The sequence below is a fragment of the Salvelinus sp. IW2-2015 genome, linkage group LG18 (assembly GCF_002910315.2).
Source record: "Salvelinus sp. IW2-2015 linkage group LG18, ASM291031v2, whole genome shotgun sequence".
Lineage (NCBI taxonomy): Eukaryota > Metazoa > Chordata > Actinopteri > Salmoniformes > Salmonidae > Salvelinus > Salvelinus sp. IW2-2015.
Genome location: NC_036858.1, coordinates 37,845,209 through 37,855,573, shown reverse-complemented (window position 1 = coordinate 37,855,573; position 10,365 = coordinate 37,845,209). Strand labels below are relative to the sequence as shown.

The following is a 10,365-nucleotide window of genomic DNA, read 5'->3' as shown; positions in this document are numbered from 1 at the left end:
CACACACACACACACACACACACACACACACACACACACACACACACACACACACACACACCTTGTAGAGTCATGATGACCTAGCCCAATGGGATTGAGGTATTGACTGCCCTGATCTAAGATCAGACTGGTCTTCTCCCAATCCTAACGTTAACCATTAAGGCAGATTGCTGGGGGAACGGCTTATCAGGCCTCTGCAGTTGTTTAGGCATTCTTTCAGATCTACTGGGTTTAAAATAGCCAATTACAAGAAGTAGGATGAGGGCAGTGTGTGTGTGTGTGTGTGTGCCGCTCCCACTCAAACAGAATGAACACGTTACCTACGACACATGTGGTGCTGCAAAAGAAATACGATTTATGTAGGCTACACTGTCCCGCAAAATAAGGGTCGATACTGCTGTATGTTATTCTCATTTAGTACAAACTCAATATCTATTTTGTTGAGTTACCATGAGAGAAGGGGAGGGGGGGTATCAAAACTGTCCCCTTAGCAGTTTGCATTATCAGATCCCCAGGACTAAACATGAGGCACAGTAAGAGTTATAGACTTCAATGTCAAAGTAACTAGTTAATAACTAAAGGCCTGCTTAGAGAGCAAACATCAATACCACCGTGTGCACCTAGTCAGAGTTACCTACGACATGCTGCCGGGTCCCACACGCACATATGCAAGCGCACACAGTCTCTGTCCATTACATATATTCCTAGGGTGATAAAGCGATCCAGCTAGGTCTTATTGAGCGACGAGCCCCCTCTAAGGAAGTCAATAGACTGCATCAAGACAGGCTGCATCTCTCGGTGTGTGCATCTGTTTTTCCGTCCTCTCTGCAGAACTCTGGGCCTGAAGTCTTGGATCTGCTCCAGCTGGGCAGTCCTTCAAAAACGCATGGCAGAATATTCTATACATTATTCCTTTTCATCTACCTCCACTAAAGGGAAAGACAGAGGAGAGAAGGTCATTGGTGAGAGCGGTAGCTAACAACTTGTGCTGTAGTCTGCAGTAGGCTACGTCACTCCCTACTTAAATTCAGCATAACCTCCAGTCTCTGTCTGCACTGCACCATGTTTCCCTCCAAACTCCTCCTTTCATGGTCTCTCCATTCTGCATTTTATACTGTGATGTGAGGCAAACATGAGCCTTCTACAAGAGAAAAGAGAAATGGGAGCCAAATTAATCAGAATGAGCCAACTAACAAGAATCGTATTCTTCCCTATCCTAGACAAACTGTTTTTTATTTTTTATTTAACTAGGCAAATGAGTTGATCAACAACCCCAATCCCATTTATTGATATTTTAGAAGGGACAAGTTAACCTCTACGGGATCGGTTGAGCTAACGTGCGCTAATGTAATTAGCATGACGTTGTAAGTAACAGAAAAGTTTCCTGGACATAGACATGTCTTATATGGGCAGAAAGCTTAAATTCTTGTTAATCTAACTGCACTGTCCAATATACAGTAGCTAGTACAGTGAAAAATGACCATGCTATTGTTTGAGGAGTGCACAACAACAACAAATGTATCATGGCAACTGGTTTGATACATTCACCTATGAAGGATAATAATATACTTATATTCAGTCATCTTGCTCTGATTTGTCATCCTGAGGTTCCCAGAGATAAAATGTAGCATAGTTTTGATTGATAAAATCCATTTTTATATTCAAATATAAGAACTGGGTTCTACGGTTTGAATCCCTGCTGTCTCTGGCTCCACACCCACCACGCCGGCCATCTAGACGTGTGAAAGTTAGTGTATAAAGCTAATGATCCATCATGTATGACATTCCTGGTAGTGTGTAAACAAAAAAATTGTATTACCATATCATTTTTGTATGTTCTCTATAGTTATGTACTTGAATGCGTATCAATTGAACAATTCAGCACCAATTCGGCACAAATATGGTCCAGTATTGCAACGCTTCACTGGATCAATCTGAAACTTTGCGCACACTGCTGCCATCTAGTGGCCAAAATCTAAATTGCGCCTAAACTGCAATATTATAGTATGGCCTTTTTCTTGCATTTCAAAGATGGGGGGAAAAATGTTTTTTATTTCTTTGTATTATCTTTTACCAGATCTAATGTGTTATATTCTCCTACATTAACTTCACATTTCCACAAACTTCAAAGTGGTTCCTTTCAAATGGTATCAAGAATATGCATATCCTTGCTTCAAGTCCTGAGCTACAGGCAGTTAGATTTGGTTATGTCATTTTAGGCGAAAATTGAGATGAAAAAAATTAAAAAGGGTCAGATCCTTAAGAGGTTTTAATGTCTTTATTAAGCTGAATTTGGAACAAGCACATTAAAGTATAACGAGATCATTAGCACAGGTGAGTGAGTGTGGGACCCAAATTCCTCTGACCAACCCTGGCTGCTGCAGTGCTCTGCTCTGGCCTCTCTCATCCCCATGGGTGAACGAGGATTAATGCCCCTGACATGACACCCAATGTCCTCACTGTGTCAGTCTCTCTACAGTATAGTCACACACCCTTGCCCCTTTCACCTGAATCCACCACGGACGTCACGTCAGTCACTCTGGATTCTATGCCAGGTAAGTAGACACCTGGTCAGGTGATTCTATGGTGCTGTGCCTTCTCCCTTCTTCTGAAGGGTCAGGTTCAGTAGCTACACCTAAAACCATTCTCATTCAGCTGCTATGGGGAGGAAACCCATTCAGAACATTTATGACTGAGGCTATTCAGCAGAGTCTCCAGCTGTAAAGTACATGACACAGTAACCTATCTAGATCACTCTACAAATCAGTAACCTATCACTCCTCTACAAATCACTTCCAGGGATTTATTGGGATCAAAAAGGGGCTTGGGTGGTGGACATGGCAGAAGCACCATCAGCCCGTCTGAATTTTAGAGGCCCCATCTTGGTGGCGTAGACATTTTTAAACCCATTTCCTTCAATTCTACACATTTCTCCATGGAGCTGAGACAAGTTTGTGTAGTTTTAAAGCAAATTTCCTGCAATTCTCCGACTGTCTGGCTTTTATTTTGGTGATTGTTACTTCTCAAAGATTAGGCCTATATTATTTACAAATTGTATAGGTCCATACTTTATATCTGTTTCAGTCTTTTAAGTTTATACTGAAAGTGTTTTTCTGTCCCAAAATGTCTAGGGACACTCAACGAGGGGCTATGTTCTCTGGAAAATAGTACCAGACGTGGAAGGTGTGTTCCACAACGCATGACCTTCCATGGCATTGCACTATTTTGTAGAGAACACAGAGCCCTGAGTTGATTATCCCTTTGATACCATCGCTATAAATGAACATATTTGCCGTTAGAAATGTATTAATTTGCCAGTAGAAAGGTGACAACATCCACTGAAGTAGCTAGCATGTTTACTAGCTAGAGTAGTTGCCTTGGTAACCATACAAACAGACTTCTAGCTCAGCTAACAAACCATCATCCTACCTTGCTAGTGTAACGACCCTGGGTTTATAACCGCGGAAATCGACTCTGCCGCACGAGCATGCTTTTGCGGAACAGCCGATAGCGCGCTGGACTTCGGGCTAGAAAGTCGAGGGTAAGAGACCTGCTCCCTGCTGTTTCATTACATTGGTGTCAGAAGTGGTCGGACCTTGCATCCATGACAGTGCGTGTGCTTGGACGGTGAGCGCGTTCCTGTAAGACGTAGAGTCGCTAGCGAGAGGACGCGCTCTTTGAAAGGAGGGAGTAGTGTAACGACCCTGGGTTTATAAGCGCGGAAATCGACTCTGCCGCACGAGCATGTTTTTGCGGCACAGTCCATAGCGTGCCGGACCTCGGGCTCGAAGGACGAGGGTTCGAGACCTGCTCCCTGCTGTTTCATTACACTATTATGAAAATCGAAATAACATGTAAGAACTTCAAAACCATACAATTATACCGTGCGTTAAATGGAAATAATGCACGCTCTAGAATGCCCTTCAAGCCAACCAGAAACCGGTCGCAACGTGTCACAGTAAATGTATAATTATTTCATTAATTACTGGAATTGATTTTGGCCAAGTGCAAATGCACTCGGTTCAGTGTGCTCTCTGCTTAGCAGCAGTGTCTCTGCTCAGGTTGGCAGCTGCGCGAGAGGGTGGAAGATGCCGAAGTGCTTCGGTTTACCAGATCTTTTTTCTGCAGTTTCTTCAGCAGCAGATGATGCGCTGTCAGCCACTGGCTTGTCATTCCAACTCGCCATCATGTAATGGACTCAATTTAGCCACAGGTTCTGACTGAGCTCAATTGTCATGAAACGCAAATACAGCGATGTGTTTCTCTTGGTTTAATACAAACTTAGAGAAATAACGAGGAGCGCCCACAATCTGTTTTGTACAGGGAAGTGCTTAGTAATGAGTCTCTCAAAACGAACAGATTAAAATGACAGGTCCTGACCAAACATCCACTGCATGACGGTAAACCCATGGAGTTTTTTCAGAACAGGGCAGAATGCTTCAGGAAACAGTGCTTCGACAGTGGAAAAGTAAATCAGCTAGCAAAGCATTTTTGTCATTTTATAACAAGTGACGATAAGCAGAAGGGAGTACTATTTCTCATAGTAGTCGATGCGAGTTTATCTTTCAAACAATCCCCTTGTACACACCTAATAGCTAGTTACCTAACTTTATCCAAAGCAAGCTATCTAGCTACTGATAGTGTTGCACTAAGTAACAGTACAGATGAAGATGGCAAAAAACTGTTGCTGTTAAAATACAAGTAATCATTTTTATTCTGAACTGGAATACACTGATTGACACAAGATGCTTTTTGATGCAAACACACACAGTTCTGGGTTGCTCATTTACAGCAGGAAGCGGTATCCTGTCTGGCTGAGAAAGCAGTAGATGTTCTGATCCAGTTAGGCACCAGAAACCTATACGAGTCAAGGTTCTCATCTCTGGCATACTTAAGAAACAGACTCCATGCTGAGCATGACCTCAGGGTTGCACTGTCAAAACCTGAGCCCAGAATATACCTGCTTGTTGAAAACTTCAACCAGCCACACACCTCTCATTAGGACTGTGAGTGTGTTTTCTGGTCTACATCTGATTGATGTGATCAATCAGTTAGGAATTGTAATTATTTATTGTATTTTAACAGCAACAGTTCCAACCTAGACAGATATGTAAGAGTGTTTTTAAGGGGGAAAAATAAACATGAATAGCTATTTATGGGTATTTCATTTAATTGTTATTAGTCTATGTTGCATTGTTAATGGGCATAAGAGCAATGAAATGTACCGATATGTACATATAGTTGCATGTTTTCGAAAACTTGGGTCCAGGAAAACACAAAATTTCTCATTTGGGTCTCAGGCTTAAAGTTAATGAATATATTTATAAAACTGTGGTTGGAGCACAGAATACTGATAGGTTGAAAGTCGTGGTATATCAGACCGTATACCATGGGTATGACAAAACATTTATTTTTACTCTAAATACGTTGGTAATCAGTTAATAATAGCAATACGGCACCTCGGGGCTAAGGGCTGCTTCCAGGCAGAACAGTCCTTAGCCGTGGTATATTGGCCACAACACCCCCCCCCCGGGCCTTATTGCTTAAATATTTTACACTGTTTGGACTAAGACAATACAAAAAAAGCACTTAAGCGGCATGCCCAAGGATTTCAATGGCAGAAAAATCCATGACACCAGGCCTATTTTATTATTAAAAGTAAAATAATTTTATTATTATTTTTTTTTTTTACAACTAGCCTTCAGCAGTTGATTCATTATGGTCCCATGATCATTTCATGTGGAGGTCCATATGTTTACAGTTGTATGTGTCCTTGGATCTCCCAGCCTAGCCAACCTCCACCTGACTGGTGTGAATGTCAGGTGTTGCATAAGAAGGAGCCCTCCCAGAGAGTCAACACAAAGCCAGTCAGTCATGACACAAAGAAAGCCTCCTCAAGTTTCTGTTGACATACAGCAAAGTAAAGCAGGGCTGCTCACAACACTACCTAATTTTCCCACAAGCCTAGTTTGACGTGGTTGTTGTTTTGGTTGATTAAGACAATATGTTTAAGTCAACATTGAACACTTCATTGTTGTTTAGGAACAAATGTGTATAGGTTTAAGAACTCATTGTAACAGTATACATTTTGAAATAATTAAACATGAGATTTGGCCAATAAAGAAAGTTAGGCCTATAGGCTAACCAGGATTACCTCTTTAGCCTTCAAAACTGTAACATGGCAGGGGTTAATCAATTCAAAACCACACTAACCTCCCTAAAATAAACCTGTAAAAAAACAAGCTTTGATTACAACACTGTGTACACAGCTCAAGACCAAATGTGTTAATCACTGCTAGCTGTGACAGAAGGTAAATCAGAGTAAAACTATTGTGTACAACTAGCCTACACCCACAATGTGCCAATAAATGGAGAGCATCTCCTTTCATAGACCGACAAGACACACATAATCACCTATTCCACACTATCATAAAGAGTCGCTGCCCATTGTCCTAAGAAAACAGTGACCCCCTTTATCACCCTCCCCCACTCAAGCCAGCCACAATGCTGCTACATTCAAACTCCCACAGAGCACTGTACAAGCACAGACAATACCTCATGTTCTAACGTGGCTATATTGTGATAGGGATTATGCTGATCGTACTAACAGCACAGAGTAGATGCTAACACACCAAAAACACGTGCACATACGGACACACCCCCGCGGGCCCAAGGTCTCCTGTGCCTATAAAGAGCTACATGGTATGGTAAGAATAAGGATTTATATTGATCTCCATGTGAACGGAGGTTGCTGATAACAAATGGCTGGGTGTGAATAGTGGCGCTAGGTCATATCTAGCAGACGGGAGTCATCCTGAGAGTACTCTGTCACTGCTGCCCGACAACATGATTCATTCACTCACTCACTCATCCAGTTACTGGAAAGAGAGGAATGAGGGGGAGAGATGCACACACTGCAGGATACCCGTCTGTATAGTAAGTAATACTCTATTTCAATAAAAGTGTTGAAAGATGGAGCTCAGCACTGCAGCAAAAGGAATGGATCTCTCATGTTGGCAGGGGTCCACATTACCAACTGGTATGTGTGGGAATGATCACTTCATCCCACTCCTGCCAGCAGCTTTTTATTCCGTACCCGCTCGCTTTTTGTCCAACTCCCACCGGCTCCCAACCACAGTCCTGCAATGTTATTTTAGGTGTATGTGACACAGCTCACCTGCCAACCATGGTCCCAGCAATTTTGCACACTAAAGGCTAAATCAAAATGTGCTAAAAGGGATTCTCACGTGGCCCAATATATTAGGCTATCGGTATTACTGGGCTATATCAGCCAATAGGCTAAACGCAGTTTGAAGGGAGAAGAGTTGAGAGAGCAGACACTTGCACTTTCTCTTGAGATAGGCTATATGCAAAACTTGTCTTTTAGTAGTGGGACGATTTTCAGATGGGGATCAATATTTATTTCTAGGCAATGTAGTTCACTATTGCCTAATATTTTAGTTAATTTCCTTGGAAAGATAACTGACACCTGATTCTACACCCATACATAGACAAAGGCAGCCTACTCTTTCATATAGCCAGAGAAGAGGCAAAGCAAGAGGGTTTACTCAGCCCAAAAATCTGTCCACTTTAAGCAGATAATTAAGCAAGCAGTTTATGTATGGGGGGGGGGGGAGTCCCTGTTGGAGTTTGAAATGGTCTATGCATATTCAGAAAGCTAGCATAACATCTCACTCTCCATTGAACACAGACAGATGACGTCAACACCCCTCATCGAATATTTAAAAAAAATATTCAAATAACAAGATGTATCTAACAATTCCAAGCTAGGAATAGGCGTGCGCTTGACAGCCCGCCGTTCCACTCTGTGGTCAAGAAATGTCATTCTTAGGGCGGAGACAAGCATCTCGTCAGTATCTCTGCTATAGCCGCACTCTAGGAGCTCCGATGCAATAATTGAATAACCAATGTTTCGACAGAGAAGCTGTCTTCATCAGGCTATAATGGCTACTGAACTTGACGCAGTCAATTCTGAGTCTGTGAATAATGGAACAGAGCTGCTTTTAATACAATAGGTAGAAAATAATCGTTTCATCCAAAAGTTCTGTCTGACCACCCGCAGCATGTAAAAAAAGACCGCGCGGAAATTATCTGTCGGGACCTGCAATTATCTGTCGGGAATGCAGCCCTCTACTACAGAGTTGGTTGGTGACTTGTTCAAGGAAAAAGAATAACTGCCACGTTCAAAATGATGTATCTGTGTCAAAACTATCGGATTAATGAGCTTTTGAACAAAGATCGATGAGAAATGCTCAATCTCCTATGGACATAAATGTAGACACTCAGGTGATTGATTATGCATTAGGCTTCTCTACAAGTCCTTAGTGCTGTGTATGGGTATTTCCAATGTAAACAATAATAATAGCTTCCTAGTGAATAAATAATTAAAAAGGTTTCCCACCATACAAGTTTTAGCCTAGCAGGCTCTACAAAAACATCAAGACGTGCCGTTTTTAAAAGAACGAACACTATCTGAAAATCTGTTCATGTCTAGAATTTGTCGTGAATTAGGCAGCCTACCATTAAATTGCATCAACCCTACAGAAAGAAAGTCACACACACACACAATACATACAATTAAAACGGTGTAAATTGTAATGTATAACGTGTAATGCAACTTGAGTTTTTCTTTATGACTGAAAACACATTGGTGGAGATCACAACAATGTAACCAACAGTATGGCTAGGCCCCATGTGTCAATTTAATGCCCGACGAGAACGCTACAATGTTGCGTAAGATATCTCTACCATAGAAGCAAATAGGCGAGTATGGTGACAACTTTTCTCAAGCAATTAAAGGCAGAATTTCTCACCGGCATCATTTTAGCCTCGTACCGCATTTAACCAGTTAAATAATTCCTTGGATCGTAGTATCTAGGAAAGCTGGTGGCGTTGCAGCTCAATGTATTTTTAATCCTGATCCTGTCCCGTAGCCTGTCCAATATAATCGAGTCGATGAGTTCTCTTCTTGTTGTTGAATTGTAAAAAAGGCCAAAGATAATACAATGTATTTCGTTGTCTAATAGCCTAATCAGTCTCCTCTCTTCAAATGCCGTGGACCTGTTGTAACAAAATGTAAGGCCTTCTGGAAAATAAAGTTTTTAGTGGCGATTGTATTGCTTAGAAGTTGGTAGTCGTGGACGGAAACGCATTGCGTTTGAATCTCAAATTATTGCCTGGCCATTACCCAAACCGATCAAATAACACGGATATGTGCGAAGATTTTGTTTATATATTTTTGCAATAGTTTCCCGAGGCCGTAGGTGCCTATCCAGCCTGAAACACCGCTGACAGCGTACTAGTTCGGTGGAGTGCTAGCAGCCTATCCCAGAGTGACGTAGCAGGAGGCAACTCATCCCATTGGAATTTAAGCCCCGCCTCGTTTCGGACAATGAGGGAGTTCGATTAAGCTGAACCGGGTACAAGCAGTGAGGGAGCACACTGCACCAAATTCCCTAGTTTCAGACTAATTATCCTTCAACCTCGGAAGACTCTAGCCACTTCCATGCCAGTCGGAATAACGGAAGTGTTATCTCTGAACACTCAAGTTGGTTTCTCCATCGACTGTAGGATAAGGGGAACATGGTGCGTAAAATCAAATCAAAGGAAATCAAATTTGTAATAGTAATTGTAACATTTGTAAAGTAATAGTTAACAAATTACACAACATATACCCAATACACACAAATTTAAGTAGGAATGAATTAAGACTATGTACATATGGATGAGCAATGTCAGAGCAGAACGGACTAAGATACAGTACAATGGTATAGAATACAGTATATACCTATGATGAGAAATGCAAGATATGTAAACATTATTAAGTGACTAAGATACCGTAGAAGTATAGAATACAGTATACCTATGAGATGAGTAATGCCAAGATACGTAAACATTATTAAAGTGACTAGTGTTCCATTCCTTAAAGTGGCCAGTGATTTCTAGTCTATGGCTATATGCAGCAGCCTCTAATGTGCTAGTGATGGCTGAACCTCTTAAGGATTGGACCCTTTTTTTAAATTTAGCCTAAAATGACATACCCAAATCGAACTGCCTGTAGCTCAGGCATTTAGATTGAAGCAAGGATATGCATTTTCTTGGTAACATTTGAAAGGAAACACTTTGAAGTTTGTGGAAATGTGAAAGGAATGTAGGAGAATATAACACAATAGATTTCGTAAAAGATAATACAAAGAAAAAAACAACTGTTTTTTATTGTTTTTGTAGCATCGTCTTTGAAATGCAAGAGAAAGGCCATAATGTATTTCTTCCACCCCACGTGCAATTTAGATTTTGGCCACTAGATGACAGCAGTGTATATAAATGTTTTAGGCTGATCCAATG

At 41.4% G+C, this 10,365-nt stretch overlaps 1 protein-coding gene across 2 annotated transcripts in view; it reads right to left on the bottom strand.

Moving 5' to 3' along the window:
• LOC111978691 (apoptosis-stimulating of p53 protein 2) overlaps positions 1–9,333 on the bottom strand; it is a 52,859-nt gene extending 43,526 nt beyond the window's left edge. For both annotated transcript variants that reach the window (XM_024008902.2, XM_024008903.2), the window contains exon 1: positions 8,835–9,333. In XM_024008902.2, the coding sequence (XP_023864670.1) occupies positions 8,835–8,861 (27 nt within the window). In that variant the 5' untranslated portion in view covers positions 8,862–9,333. The remainder of the gene's footprint in view (positions 1–8,834) is intronic.
• Positions 9,334–10,365: the final 1,032 nt, after the last annotated feature.